Source organism: Lactuca saligna, chromosome 9 (assembly GCF_052625555.1).
Source record: "Lactuca saligna cultivar CGN05327 chromosome 9, ASM5262555v1, whole genome shotgun sequence".
In the NCBI taxonomy this organism is placed as follows: Eukaryota; Viridiplantae; Streptophyta; class Magnoliopsida; order Asterales; family Asteraceae; genus Lactuca; species Lactuca saligna.
This window is the reverse complement of record NC_136425.1, coordinates 41580928-41597767: the sequence shown is the minus strand read 5'-3', so window position 1 is coordinate 41597767 and position 16840 is coordinate 41580928. Positions and strand designations below refer to the sequence as shown.

The following is a 16840-nucleotide window of genomic DNA, read 5'->3' as shown; positions in this document are numbered from 1 at the left end:
GGTCTTGCACCAAGTCCAAGAAAAATCATATCTTCAATGATCTATATGTTATTATCCCGACTTAGGGGTTGTTTGATAGTTGCTAATTGGGTTAGAATAGACTGAGTTAAAAGTTGACTGGGCTAGAAGATTTGAATGATTCTATGTAATGCCCCAACTCTCAAGTATTAATTTTACAAGATTTATATTTTTTCATATTGAAAGGTCCACTCGACGAGTTGGATGCCCTAACTCGTCGAGTAGGAAAGTTTTGGCCACATGTTTAAGTGACCAACTCGATGCGTCGGAGGACACGACTCGACGAGTTGGAGTTGAAGGATGAAACCATAATTTCCGGGGTTTTGCACCTTATTTAAAGGATTCTTTGCCTCCTTAGCCTCCCCTTACAGCCCCTTGTGAGTCCAGAAACCCTAATTCGTGTGTGCACTCCCTTCTTATGTGACTTTTAAGCTTGAAAGGTGATTTGCAAGAAGAAGACTTGAAGTATAAGAGGTGTTGTGCAAGAGGAGCTAGTGGATCTGACTCTTCTGCTTATTGGCATCAGTTTAAAGGTAATAAGTCGTTACCTTGACCTTCCCTCTTTCTAGATCTATTTATGTTTAAGATTAGGGATTTTCTAGCATGTACATCAACCCTTTTCGGGTATGGGCTAGGATCTGAAGTTGCAACTTTAGATTTGAGCTTATCTTGGTCTATATAGCTATAAAGTCTCCAAATTTAGCAAGTATAGACCTTGCTTTTTGAGTTAAACCCATTATAAGCTTGGATTCGACATTCTAAGCCTTTAGAGCCTTGCATGCACGTAAAGTTTGAAACTTTACGTGATAAACATGCCTTTGGAAGCTTGATCTACAATGTGAAGCTTTGGGGTGGCTTAAAAACATCTGAATGGAGAAAGGACTGAAAGGACTTGACGAGTTGGATGGCCAACTCGGCGAGTCCGATGAAGATTGTCGTGCAAGAATGTCTGCATGGACTCGACGAGTCAGCAGGATGACTTGGTGAGTCAGCTAGGGTTTTCCCGACATTTGGACATGCATGAACTCGATGAGTTGTAAGGCAACTCGACAAGTCAACCGAGGATTTCACGACTTCTCGAGTTCTGGAAGGACTTGACGAGTCATTGAAATGCACTCGGCAAGTCGGGTCAACATGGGTTGTTGACCTTGACCGTGGACTTTGACTTTGACCAAGGATTGACTAGTTAACCTCTAGGGGTATTTTGGTAAATTGGGAATTTATGGAAATGATCTTATGGTAAATAAAGATGGTGGGGTCCGTGGTTGTGATTCGAGAGTTTGAGCTTATCTTTTCAGTTCGACATTTACGAGGTGAGTTTTCCTCATTATACTCAAGGGTCGAAGGCACCAATGGCATCCCTTTGGATTGTTATTCTGATATGCTATGCTAGTATGATATGTTAGATCAGTATCCTGGTAGATAGGATGATATTATGTTATTATGTGGCTATGATCCGTTAGATTGGTTTGCTTGTCTATAGACTTTTATGTGATTATCTGTTATATGTGCACATGTTCGATTGGTTGTTGAGGCTTATTTGCTTTGTGCGAAAGCCAATAGATCTGGGCATTCCAACCTGTTGGTTGTGGGTCGTGATTATTCCATCCCGATGATGATTGGACTTGTAGTATGTGGGCATTCCAACCTGTTGGTTGTGAGCGTGGGGTATTCAATCTCGAGGATGATTGGACCCATAGTATGTTGGTGTTCCAACCGGATGGTTGAGGGTCTGGGGTATTCCAACCCGATGGTTGACTGGACCCATAGTATGTTGTTTGTGATTAAATGTGTATTACTGTGTGTATGGGTATTTTGGGGGAACTCACTAAGCTTTGAGCTTACAGTTTCAGTTTTGTTCCAGGTACATCAGATGATCGCTAGAAGGCAAATACGTGATCGCACAACTCCTCACCTTTATGACCTTGGATACTCTGATATTTACTATTTTGAAAACAAGTTTTGTAATGATTAATGGTGTTGAAATGTTTTTTTTTAAGTTTAATTTTGACATGATTTTTATGGGTGTTACATTCTACATCTGACCGATTTTATGTTGTTTGATTGTTTTCTAAATGACTGTGGTGAATGATAAAAATGTCCATATTACCCTTATGCCATCTCTTTTTCTGGATAAATGAATGATAAACATGTTACATTGTAAAGCAATATCACATCAATATACACACAGATATGCACACATATACACAAATATATACACATATACACACATACATATAACAAGGCATCTATCATTTAACCATTTAACAACAAAACAAAATTGTAGCAAAAGCTTTAATGTAATTTTAACATCAATTCCGATCTACACCATTTGCATTAGTTTTATAACAAAATTACATACAAGCACATAGTATCTACAAAAAAGCATAGCAAAAACCAAAAAATTAAACAAAACAGGAACAAAAACTCAATCAAAAATCTCAGCAAAACAGGAATAAAATCATAGCAACAACTCGCCAATCGAAAATCTCAGCAAAAACTCATAAATATATCTGTAAAAACTCAGAAAAAAAAAACAATACCAATATGACGTTATACAGAAAAAATCGATACCAAAAAACTCAGGAACAAGATGGGAAGAAACCGGTACCTCGTCATCGGAAGTAGGCTGCTCAGGTTGCTTCGTCGGGGGAAGAAATTGGCTGGAATTGAATGGTGGAAGTAAACGACTTCAGATCTATCTTCGATTTCTCTATTACTTCAATGGAGACGTGCAGAAAAATAATAGGGCAAAATAGGAAGACATCGTTTTTGTTTCCAGTCTGTCGATTGCAAAGAAAGGACCGAAACTGATGAAAAACTTGGACCGAGTCCTTTATTTTTTAATCCTTATCAAGCATGTCAATTCACTTTTTTTTTTTTTTTTTTTTTTTAAACTAAATCCCCTTTGGACTCGGTTAGACCCTACATCAAAGGACCCCTTACTTTGATCCCATGGATAATGACTAACCAACTCAAACTAGAAATGAGTCTTCCACCATTTCCTAGTCTTAACGAAATTTATGACTAAGATTGAAAATGTTGATAAAGAAATGGTAGCATACAAAGCTTAAGATTGATGTTGATCTTCACAAAATAAGAATGGAAATGGAAGGATTGTTAGTAAAAAAATATCAAAAGTTCATTTGCACTTGGGATTGTTAATCGTAATTATTCACTTGTTAATATAATAGATTAATATAATTATTATTAATATGCCAAGCTCATTCACGATGTCAACATCAACATGTACGAACACACTTGACAAAAAAATCCAAGTAAAAAGAACCAAACGAAAAAAAAAAGGTTTCCGGAACTTTCTATGAACAAAAAAATCTAATGGAAACATGATTGGGCCAATACTTAAACTTTTTCCCACTACAATATAACATATGATCGGTGAACGTGGCTAAAACGAACCAAAACAAAAAATACATAAAGATGTTCAATGACCCCATGCAGACAAAGCAATCTTTATGGGGTGAATGGAATAGTTAGAATGTTGTTTTTCCATATTTCCATTCCATAAAAATCAATAAATGTGTAATGAAACAATATATTTTTAATGAAACAATATCTCTTTATATAGAAGACTCGTTGCGTTCCCTTTTGTTACTTATAGTAAACATCCGCCTATGAATAATTAATGAATATTGACAATTTATTTATGTTTTCAAAGTCAAAACAATTATAAAATTTAAAATATTTAACAAAATCACATAAAAATCGACTTTAGAATTTAAAATCATCACATATTACATTATCACAACTCACATGTACAAACATAATTTTACAATATGTAAAGATGTAAAACATTATAAAATGTTAAGTAATCAAACTTTAAGGCTTTTAAAGTCAAACTAAAACCTAACCACATTAATTTTTTGTATTTACTATTTTTTTCGAGAATACCATTAAAATAATGATATTTGTTAAGCACAAAGTTTTAGTTGTTTATCATTTGATGATCTCGTTACTCATTTATAACATTAACTCATTTCTACAATACAATACATGTTTGGTTTATGAAATATTTTGATATAATATAATCGACAATCATTCATTTTCTATAAACTACTTTCTTTTTTGGATGTCGACAACATTACACGGATGACATATGTGCATATATATATAGTGTCAAAACAACATTGTATAAATATCGTTTTATTGACAAACAAATAATACATATTTAGTAAATAAATAATATAATAATATATATAAAGAGAGCAAAAAGGTTACATCGAGCTCCAATGCCTAAATAATCACAGCTTGTAGACTAACACGTGGAGAAGATGACCTGTTATATAATATAATATAATATAATACCTCAGATTTAGCGAGCTGCGCCAGCACCGCCGGTTTTCTTCAGCCTATTACGAGCCCCATTGTCATCTGACTCAGCAGAAACAGTTGCTGGCGCTGCCTGTGCAGCTGGAGCAGGAGCTCCAGCTGCCTGTAATTTCATGTCAAAAAAAAAAAAAAATAGTATCAATTTGAGGAGGTCTTTGGATGGATTTAAAAAAATAGAGTAAGAAAAGTGAAATGAAACATACTTGAGGAGGTCTTTGGATGGATTGTGACATAACTATTTGAAGAATATCAAAAGCCCTTGTTTGAGCATAACTCATAACTCTTGAGAGATAAAGAGATGCAGAATCTCCAGCTCTAGTCTTCAGTTCCGATAAGGTTCGATCAATCTCTGCTTCATGCTTTGTGATATATGGTTTCAAGAAAGTATCATACACATATTTTGTCCCCTGAAATCATCAAATCAAATCAACGCATTTTCATTTCTATACATGTTTTTTCCATTAAAAACAAATCTTAATAGTTATTATATATATATACCTTTGTTTTGGGGTACCACAAGTATACGCAAAATACCAACTTGGCTTCACTATACATTGGGAGCCTAAAACACACAAGTGAAAATCAAAAGTTAAAAAAATGTAAGATATGTATAAGAATACAAAAAATATATATTTTTTATACCATCCGATTATTGAATCACCAAACGGGTCCCAAACAGTCATTGCAGCGATTAAGATCCTGAAATGTTGTGATCATATGATTTTAGTTTTAGAGTGTAAGTTTGGAAATAAGGAGATAACTTATCTTGATACAATATGATTACCAGTATTGGCACCAAAAACGAAGTAGTTCAAGGTCTGGTTTATTCTTCTCCACATTTTTGAAGCATTCGTAAGCTGGATATGCATATGCAAGAAGCAAGCTGCGCATAATTTAAGAAAATTAGAATTGATTATGTTGAGATATATATTATTTGAAGGAAAAAAAAAAAGAGAGAATATTTGATCAAAACATACATAAGGAGTCGGTTGAGCATATATCCCAACATCTTGCCCTGTCACAAACAAGGAGATGAAAACTCAATGATGATAATCAATGATCAAAAGATGGAGTAACATGGGAAATTAGATACAATATGTGAATATGTTCATTAAACTTTTTGGCCTATCAACTATTAGAACATTTATTATAGATAATCAATGAAGTGTGTGATTACTTCGGGATTAAAACTGCATAAAACTCTTTTTCTCGTTTTCCTTTATTCCTTTCTTTTTCTTGCCCAACGATATGATTAACAGATTCAGTCAAGTGGATAGACTATAGAATTTCGATCACCTTCTTTCCTATTTGAAAGCGTATAGTAACAAAGAGGAAACTCTTGAATTTCAAATGGAAACATAAGAAACCTAGAAATTGAATGTTAAAATTTACAGACTCTGCAAACTATAATTACCAAACATAATAGAATCATATAACATTTTCCATACATTCGTATAATACAGAAATACGCCTATCATGAAAACGGTTTATAAGCCACGAAATTAAGAAAACCACAATCATATGATTCATATAAAACTACCGATTGTAGATTTCTTCATCTTATCTGCATCGATCGACATAAAATTTTGAAATAACAAAATTTCCAGTCAGTTTGGCAACACGTTTTGCATCTACGAGCGGTTATTGACACGTTTTCGTTGGTGGCAAATGCACGTTGATAAAACTCTACCAAATTACGACCTTACACAATTAATACAGATTATGATGTTTGTATATTCACCGATTACACGAATCACGAATTCATACGTAGAAAGAAAAAAAATGAAGACGAGATTAACGTTGAAATTGATATTACAATCGAAAGAAATTCTGATGATGAAATGAGATCGTAAAATCACATAATGCGATAATCATTAAGAAATTTAATCGCTGTTAATCGTTAATGAAGTGAAGATTGAAAATGTACTTACGGCTTACTGATAATCTGAAGGAATTGAAGAGTGTTAACAAAATGAAGATCGTTTATTATATGCGGAGAAGGCAATGCAGCGACGCCGCCGTTATGCAACGGGAAACCGTTGCGACGGCCGACGGAGGAGATAAAGAGAGACAGAGAAACGATCAAAGTCGTTAGAGAAAAGTTTCTCTGTATCTGTATTTTTTTTTTTAATATTTAAATCGTAAACATGTATATATAGTATTCGGAAATAATTTCCTCCATCCAAATTTCAAGCCTTTTTAAATGTTGAAAAAAATAGACGGTTTATATGGATCTCGTCAACAAGTTATGCCAAAAATTAGATAATACAGCTTTTAGAAAATTTAGAAGTTTTTGAATTTTTATATCAAAATTCGGAGTGAATTCAAGGTGATAGAATTGATGGATTAAAGGGAGGAAATTGTGTTTGCATCAAAATCGGTTTAGATGGGTTTTAAAAGTATGTATTCACAATCTGGTTCTAACTTTTTATTTTGTTTCGAAAAAGGTCCATGTGCTTTAGTGTAACGTACAAAATGACTAAAATTCTCCCACTTAACTTTTTAAACATTCTTTTACTGATTTTAATTAAATTTGGTCCTCGCAGCTTGGAGTATGCTTAGAATGTTGATGAGGAGTTATAATTCAAATTTCATGAAGATTATAGTTGAATTGAAAATTAAAAAAAAAAAACCGAACAAAATAAAAAGTTACTCGACCGAGCGGGCATTCGTTTTGGCCTCCACTTGGCCAAGTCATTGAAAAAAATCATTCTTGTTTTGTTTGAAGACCACTTGCTTGAGTGAATGTGAAAGTTAAAATATAATGGGTCGGGTTGGGTAAGAACAAATATACAAGCCGACGTAGGAATCTGTTCGATCAAGTGGATTTCCAAGATAGACTTGACTCGATCAGTTGACTACCTTACTTGGTCTGCATATTTCTCAAGCTTATAAATTACCCCTTAGGTCATTATCATGGATTACCTTGACTTTGGATGACAAAAAACATAGTTTTTGAGAAAACGAGCATTGAAGAACAAGTTTGTAATCTATAGCTTTGTATTTTTATCATTTATTAAGCAAAACTATTTTTGATTCATATCTTCGATTATCCATTTTTAGTCATCAACGACTAAAAACCCTACTTTTTGTTGAAAATAGTGTGTAAGGTTATTAACTGTTTAGTAATATTTTTAATAATAACATGATCCTTTTGGGTTGGTCTTATAATACAATTAGCTATAAGAAAATGGAGAAAAATAAGTTATTAATTTATTAAGTAATTAATAAATTAATTGGAAATTATTTTTGAATTAATTAATTAGTTTTAATTAATTAAAAATCTTGAATATTAAGTAATTTCTAGAAATTAAATGGAATATTCTTTAAAGCTCCTAGATCATAGAGGGGGGCAGTTCTAGTTATCCATGGATAAGGATATTACAAGTTTTTGAATAAGGTAAGGATTATCCTAAGATTTTAAAACAATTAAGGATTTATCTGCTACCTATAAATAGATTGTTAGTGATCAAAAACATAATTTCTAGTTACCTTCTTAAAATCATCCATACTCTTTCCATCTCTCATCTCTACAAAAACTATAACCTCTCTCCTAGGGTTATTGAATTTTTTCATAATGTAACACCTCGATTTCCATGTATTTACATTTTGATCCTTATTATGAAATTGTTTGTAAAATGGTCCCATATCTCACTTAAATAAAACGGGTGGATCTAATGGCGTACGCTGGGCATACATGGCTGAAGCCCAAACCCTAATTTTTAGGGTTTGGACATTATTTAAGCATCATTAACTCTCCAAGACTCATTCCCTCATCAGCCTCCAGCCCCATTTCGTATCTTGCAAACCCTAATCCACCTTTATGAGCATTTTGAGCCTTAGAGTATGTTGTTGGTGTTCTTGAAGGAGGAAGAAGGAAATGGATTCAACTTAGAAGCTTAAGACCTCTTTGAAGCATCTTTCCCTCAAGCTTCATTTAGTGGTATAAAGCTCTGAACTAGTTGGTTATTTCAATAGATCTTGCTAGAAGTGGAATTCTGTGCTTTTTAGCCCCATAATCTTGGTCTATTTGAGTATGAGCTACTCTAGACCAAAAGAGTTGTCCTTTTGGACGTTTTAGAGTGTCTAGAGTGATAAAAATGTGATCATAGCCCTTCTAATCCTTCCATGCAAAGTTTATGATGTCTTAATGGGCTAAGAAGTTAGGGTTTTATGGCTTGGGCACTTAATAGTCATGTAAGGTCATAAAGTTGGAAACATAATGATTTAGAACACTATTTTGGGACTAGATCTGGGATTTGGACGAAGGGACTTAAGATAATAAGCACTTAATGGAAAAATTCCAACTAACTGAGTACGTTGAGCGTACTTGTGAGTACGATGCACATACTCGTGTGGAGTCCTATTTTTGGATGATGAGTACATCATACGTACGAGCTGAGTATGGTGCGCGTACTCAGCCTAGAGTTTGACTTCTTGACTTGTTGAATTTGACGTTTGACCAAGGTTTTGACCAAGATTGACCTAAGGGTATTTTGGGTATTTTGGATAATAGTTTGAGACAAGGTCAATGTTCGTTATACATGTGACATGTAGAGTTGATATTCGGAGTTGTGCTGCATTCAACTATCTTTTAAGACTGAGACATGAGTTTTCCCTCACTGTACTTGTGGGTCGAAGACAACAATGGTGGCCCACTAGGTTCTGCATTCTCGTATATAGGATGTCGTTATGTGATATATTAATATGTAGATATGCCTGTTAGTTTGTTGACTGGTTAGATGATTATATGTTTACTTGTTATATGGTATCTGTTATGTATATGCCGACATGGGATGGTTGGGTTGAGGCAATGCTGGTTTGTGCAGAATCAAACAAACCTGGGAGTAAGCCAGACATAAGCTGTGGGCCCGAGAGGCAAAAAAAACTTATGATGTGGGCTCGGGAGTAAGCCAAACATAAGTTGTGGGCCGGAAGGAAAGCTAGACTCATGTTGTGGACTCAGGGGTAATCCAGTCTGTTAGTTGTAGACCCAATATGCATGATGTTATATGTCTATGTAGTGGTACCTTGGGGGAACTCACTAAGCTTTGATTTATAGTTTCAATTTTATGTTTCAGCTACTTCAGATGATTGTGGCAAGGCGAAAGCGTTATACACATCCTTCGATTACATGTTTTTTGAGATTTATGATACACTGATCATGGGATATTTGTATTTGATACTTGATCTTGATATGGATTTTGTTGAAAACAATGATTTTTCTTAATTTAAAAATGAAAATTTTTACATGGATTTTGGAATGTTACACATAAACCCTAATTGAGGGTTAATCCTTATTAGCTTTTGGAGTTGTGGGTCTTACTACATTAGAGCGATTCAAATTTGGGTCCTTCATCCATTGCAAGAGTTGGTAGTTACAAGATCGCAATCAAAGCAACAAGTGGTCAGTATTCCATCTTTTGTTCGTTTTTAAAGCGGGTTGCTATAACTAACAAAACATAGATCATATGGTGCATGCACACGTAAGTTTCTGTTTTGTTTCCATTGCCTTGATCATGTGTATTAATGCCATGAAAACCCAACAACAGTGCCAGAGCCATTAGTTTAGTTGTTTGCACTACTTTGTAAAAAATCAAAAACTTGCAAATCCAAATTATTGATGGACGAGGTGCACCCCTTGCTGGACACGGCGCGTTTGAACGAGTTTTTCAGATTTTAGATTTATACAATTTTTCGAAAATCTAGGGATAAACATTTTGATTAAAATATTATTTTAGTTGTTTAAATATGAATATTCAAATCCTACATTAATTTGAAACATTATTTAATAACAATTTAAATTTAGATATTTAATTAATTTAATTTGATTATTATTTAAGCTTTAATTTAAATTTTGAATATTTATCTTGAATATTATTTAATAAGAGAATCAAATTTGAATATTTAAAAGAAAAGAATATTAAATTTAAAATGTTTAAATTTACTACATGGTATGAGTAATATATGTATAACAATCATGCAACATGTGTTCTCACATGTTTAATTAAAACATTATCGTCGAATCAAGACTAGGTTCACCTGCTTTAATACTATAAGAAATGTTTAAGATGCTCTCCATGATTCCGAATTGGGCCGGTTTCTAAAAGCATCATTGCTTACCATCCTCACTGTTTTTTTTTGTTTTTTTTAATTTATTTATTTTTTGTATTTTGAGAGTGGAGTTATAGAAATGGTTCGATTGGAATTGTTCAATATTAAAAGTATTAATCAAATAAGTAAAACAAAGTTCTCGTTTTATACTAAAAAAATGTGAGTCATGTGCCACCCACGAAAACACATATTTTATGTATAATTTGATGATGCAACGTATGTGGTTACTCGGTATGTCATGTAACATCTTGATTTTTCAGGTATTCCAATCTTGATTTTTTCAGGTATTCCAATTTGGCCCTTGGTTGGAGCTTTGTTTGCAAAATTAGTCATGAGTGACATTTTTATAATATTAAGCCATGCTCGTGTACGCTGGGCGTACATTATGTACGCTGGGTATACGTGTCCAGGGTGTAAACCCTAAAGTGTGTGAGTGTTTTTTGAAGCTTTGGAGTGTCATTTGGTACCATTTTTGATGATCTTGGTGGTGAAGGAAGACTCTTGGAGTTGTGGTGTTTCACTCAAGCTTTTGGATCCAGCAACTACAATCCCTTGTACATCTTTTGGAGGTATAAAGCTCCAACCTTGATGAGTATTCTTTTAGATCTTGTTCTATCTTAAAAGTTGCACCTTTTGTCTCAAATCTTAGCACTTGTGAGTATGGAATACTCCAAGACATTTGAGTTGTCTTTTCAGATGTTTTAGGGTGTGTTATGTCATTAAAATGTGATATTGGGCATTAGTTTCATTCCATGCATGATCTAGGTTGTCTTAATGAGTTAAGAAGTTAGGTTTTTTAGATTTGAGCACTTATTAGCCATGCAAAATCATAAATTTGGAAACTTTATGATTAAGGACATCTTGAGAGGGTTAGATCTGGATTTGGTTGAAAGGGATTAAGAGATTAAGCTCTTAATGGAGTGTGAGGTTGGAAGTTGCATACATTGGGCGCATCGAAGGGTACGCTGCGCGTATGTGGTCAACCCCTCAACTTCTGGTCAATACGTAGTCTGCCCCACGTATGTGTTAAGTACGCCCATCGTACTCACCGAGTTGACCTAATTGACTTTTGGCTTTGACCTACGAGTATTTTGGGTATTTTGAGCTGTAGTCTGAGTTTTGGTCACTGCTATTTATAAAGGTGACCGGTAGATTTGGTTTTTGGAGAAACATATTGTTCATCTTTTTCATCCGTTTGTGAGGTGAGTCTCCTCACTGTATCCATGGGTCAAAGGCACCAATGTCGGCCCATTATTTGGTTATGTAGAATGCTAACCATTATGTGATATATTTGTTTGTGTGATCGGGCTGAAATACAAACCAGCACGGGGCCCACTATTTTATGATCGATTTGAAATACACCCCAGGGCAGGGCCCACTATTGTGTGTCGAGTTGAAATACACCCAAGGACGGGGCCCACTATGGCATATTTGGGTTGAAATACACTCCAGGGCGGAGCCCATATATATTTTTTTTATTTGGGTTGGAATATACCCCAAGGCTAGGCCCAATTGTGATGTTTGGTATGTGTTATTTTAGGGAACTTACTAAGCTTTGTGCTTATAGTTTATGTTTATGGTTTCGGGTACTTCCGGTTCGAAAGGGAATGGCCCACCGTGATGGAACAACATCTTCTCCTCATGATTTCCTCATTTTGAATAATTGTACTTTGACATTTTGATATTTTACTTAGTGATGATTTTCGAAACAATTAATGAATGAAATTGTTGGTATTTTAAAATGAAAATTTTTATCACTGTTCTTGGGCTATTACAAATGGTATCAGAGCTAGGGCATGGGTCGATGTGTTCTATAGGAGCGTCAAACCCTATCTTGGGGGTGGAGGTGGGTTGCACCTGATCTCACATCGGCTTGAAAGGAGAATAAATCATATCCTTATAAGGGGTGTGGATGCCTTCCTTAACACAACACATTTTAAAGCCATGAGGGCAGCAGATCCCATAAGAATTCTACAGTTTAAGCGTGCCCGGGCAAGAGCAATCTAGAGATGGGTGACCTCATGGGAATTTATCATGTTGGGAGCTCAAAGTGGAGAATATTGTGATACGTGCCAGAGGGAGATGTTACATGTCATTGATCAATTATAAGTTAAAATGACGTGTTACTCGTTAAATTATTGTGTTGATGGACCATGTATGGTTAACCGACACGTCAATGTGAGAATAATTTGAATCGAGGGGCACACGATTTTGCATGGTTGATTCACCATCTATTCTTTGATCTGTGATATCCATAAAATCAAGACAAGCACAATATGAGATTAACATGCCATTGAATGTCAATAAAAATTAAAGGATCTAGGAGTTTCAAATAGTTTGAAACTGACAAAGTGCATTGTCTACATAAATAACTTTATGGTATGTTTATGCCATCCGTTTACACACCAAGAAGCTAAATATGGATCCTAGCCTTAACTAATAATTCATTTAGGGTTAAAACTTATTTTAAGGATGAAATTGAAGCCAACTAAACTTATGTATTATAGATGTCAAACGAGAACAACAACACCCTTCCTCTACCTCCTCTACCTCATTGCAACTTCTCAATCCTCTCCGTCCTTTCAAGGTTCTGCTTACTGGTAAAAAAAATACTTGGTCTGGATTCGTACTTTAAGGATCACCTTAAGGTACGAGGGCAAAAAGTATGTCGTCGATCAATATGTCCCCTTACTAGATGATGACTCCTCCAAAGAAGAAGTGGTTGCTTACAACAAGCACTATAATGAATCTATTAAAGTAGTTTTCATAATGTTGGAAAACATGTCTTTCAAGATCTAAAAGAGCTTTGAGATCCTTTTACTTGATGGATTGTAAATATCAATATGAGAATTGTGTATGTGTACACGTTCATAAAATGATGTTGTACATTGGCAGATTAAGGAACTTAGGTGTCAAGTTTCCAAAAAAATTGGCCATTAACATGGTCCTTAACTCGTTTCTACTTCGTATCATCAGTTGATTATAAGGTATAATATGAAAAACCTAGACAAGACCCTCATGGAGCTTCATGGCATGTTGAAAATTGTCGAAACTATCATGCTTAATACTAAGAGATCTAACACCCCTACTTCCGTCTTGGCTATTGGGCACGGTGGTGCTAAAAATAAGAAGAAGTTTTCTCACCATAAGGGTAAGGCCAAGGTTATATCTTCCAACCAAAGTCTTAAGAGAAAAACCAACTTTACGATAGCAGCAAACACCGATCGCAAAGAGGTTATGTCTTTTACTACCATGAAAAGGGTCACCAGAGATGTACCTGACTGAAGTAACTGGAAGACGTGAATAAAATAAAAGACAAGTGAATTGGAAATTTAGGTATCTTTATGATTGAATTCCATAATATGTTGAATTCTAGTTCTTGGGCTCTTGATACTGGATGTGGTATTCACATTTGATCAAATTTATAGGAACTAATAGAAAGTAGAAGATTGAAGCAAGGGGAGCTAAACATGATCATGGTGAACAGAGGGACTGACCATGTTACAAGGATCGGGGAATAAAAGCTCGTGCTTAATAATAGTATTCATTTAGTTTATTTAATTGTGGCTACTAGCCAAATATGGCTCAAAACATTATTTATTTTCATGCATTGTATAAGGATGGTTTTTGTTTTTTGTTTGATAATGGTAATGGTGATATTTTGGTTTATAAAAATTGTTCTTTTATTTTCAAATATATTCCCTGTAATGGTGTGTATGAAAGTGTTTTTTGGGTTGGAAAATCAAATAATCTAATGTTAAATATCGGTTCATCAAATAATGTATCGAACAAATTGTGCTTATGCTATTTAACTTAGAGTCGAATGAGTCTTTCTTACTTGAAAATATGAAAAAACGCCTTTCATAGAAACTGTGAATGAGGCGAGCTTGTGCTATTTAACCATGGTACTTTATCTTTTCATCTAACATGACCTAGGTTCACATTACTAAGTCTTAGTCTTATGTTCCTGGAGACTAATGATAGTCTAGATTCCTCGCTAATCACAATGTCAACATTAAGATCTATCAAGTGAGGAACAACAAGGTATGACCATATCGGAGGTAGGGTCCATTTAGTATATAGAGTATACATCTGCACTTGATTGCACTTGGCAAGATACATCCTTTTCTAGTGCAACTAAAACTGAACCCGAGCCTTGTACTCTATCATCCTTATCCACTAATAAACCTATCATCCAACAAGAGATTGCATGATCTCTAATTCTCACTATTACTTTACCATAAGAAAGAACCTTCATACAATGGGAAACTCAAGAAGTCACCCAACATCTTTGGATTAACTACCCCACTACTAAAATCCTCGAGCTAAAATCCAGGCTTATCCATTTGTTTCCCTTATTATGATTTATGATTTGTTGAGAATGAATACCTCCATAAGTTCCTCAAGTAATTCCATATGGTGTGTTAGAGGATGAAGCCATATAATGTAACGGAGGATCATATCAAGCATAAACCATTCCCCCTTTTTCGTACAAGACCTAACAGAAGAGTGGCTCTAGTACTACCACTAGGCCGAAAACTACTTGGAAAACACCCGTCTGACTATTCCTCAACAAGTACTTTCCAAATCAAAAGCCTTTATTCTTCATAAAGAAATAATCAGGATCAGGTATTCAAAAGGAAGGCTCTCCACATCTATTGGGAGGGTTTCAAGAGACTATGAGCACGTTTCTATCAACACACTAATAATGAGCACCAACTTCTTCAATACATCTATGAGGGTTTGTCCCCAATAGAAAGACATTTGGTTAATGCTTTAAGTGGTGGGACCTTACTCGATAAAACATTAGCCTAAATATAATTTAATAGATGGTATACACTAAGTTATTACAGGTTTTGTAATCATATATCCAATAAATTAAGTTGGGACTAATAAGAATGTTAACATTTAATCCCTTTTGATAATATGTGTCAGCTTAAATGTAAAAGATATTAACTTATTGTTTTATATTTGTATTATTAACTTGTAGCATCATATTTTTATATCCTTTTCCTATTAGTATTTTATATTTTTTATTATTAAGACATTTTTTAGATTTATATCTAATTATAACATTATATTTTAAGTTCTTTTTATTAATAACTACATTTGGAAATTCTACTCAATTGTATTGTCGAATAGTTATATTGTATTAAGTAACATTAGTCAAATGTTAACACACTATGCATAAGAGCAGTGTTGTAAAACTCGCTGAGTTGGTTGATTACTCCTCTGAGTACTCGTTACTCGGCCCCTTATCGAGGCGAGTTACATAATCCCGAGTACTTCCCGATCCTCCCCTTACTGAACAGAGCAATGTTGTAAAACTCGTTCAACTCGGTGATTAATATGTATAATATACTTAATGATTTATTATTTAACACACACACATGTGATTATTACTACATATATATATATATATATATATATATATATATATATATCTTAAATTTTCAGTAATTACTCATGAAGTGAGACATTTATGTGTTTTTCAGTTTTTGTGTATTCACATTAATCTAATTTTGTTATATATTTCAATCAACTTATTGTTTTTAACTTATGATTTTGACATATGTAATTTCCCTAAAAATATTTCTACATGAATTACCAACTCCCAGTACTCCCCGAGTTCCCGTACTCGCTACTCTATAGTCGGCCGAATAGGTACCGAGTAACGAGTTCTACAGCCTTGCATAAGAGGATACCACACTATAGTTCTTTTATTGTACTTTTCTTCCTTCTCAACACACTTCTTCCAAGATGATAAGGTCAAATCAAGTATGGGATTGAAAATGTACATTACTTCAGTTTTAGCCATTTCTTGGCATTCTCAACCTAGAAGAAAACCCTTTCTATTTGGCAGAAATTGAACACTAACCCCGCATAGTTATGTATATGGTTGTGTTTCAAGTTCCCATGTCTGTGTTTTTATCCTATCCTTTCTCTCAAAAACAGTAAAACTCTAGAGGCCTATACGTTAGTTCTTTCTTCATGATCTCACAACCTTGATCTAATTCTATGGATTTTGCTTCACGATATTGCAATCCACAACTACCTCAATGCACAGTTACTCCTTCTTCATTGCTCCCATCTCCGTTAATGATGTTCCGGTTTCTCGATTTTGAAAACCACCTGCATTTTATAAGTTCTCCCTCTTCTTTGTTTTCACTTGTAGGTACACATTAACCTAATTTTGCCTATTATTTGAGGTATAAACCAACTTCCGTTTTCTCATGTTTTTATTTTCACATGTTTTCGTTAATTGGAGCTTAATAAGGAACAACAACCCAAATCTGCTTGATTCTCGGAAAGGAACCAAAACTCCGATCATTTCCTAAAGTAGAGCCTTGAATGTTGA

General features: G+C 34.4%; 1 protein-coding gene across 1 annotated transcript; it reads right to left on the bottom strand.

Moving 5' to 3' along the window:
• Positions 1 to 4206: 4206 nt before the first annotated feature.
• Positions 4207 to 6478, bottom strand: LOC145017756 (putative HVA22-like protein g). The gene is made up of 7 exons (XM_078975721.1): positions 6300 to 6478; positions 5346 to 5383; positions 5153 to 5251; positions 5011 to 5067; positions 4867 to 4930; positions 4572 to 4775; positions 4207 to 4471 (listed from the first exon to the last, which is right to left on the bottom strand). The coding sequence occupies exons 2-7, from the start codon at positions 5375 to 5377 to the stop codon at positions 4352 to 4354; spliced, it is 576 nt and encodes a 191-aa protein (XP_078831847.1). The 5' UTR covers positions 5378 to 5383; positions 6300 to 6478; the 3' UTR covers positions 4207 to 4351.
• Between the last annotated feature and the right edge of the window lie 10362 nt (positions 6479 to 16840).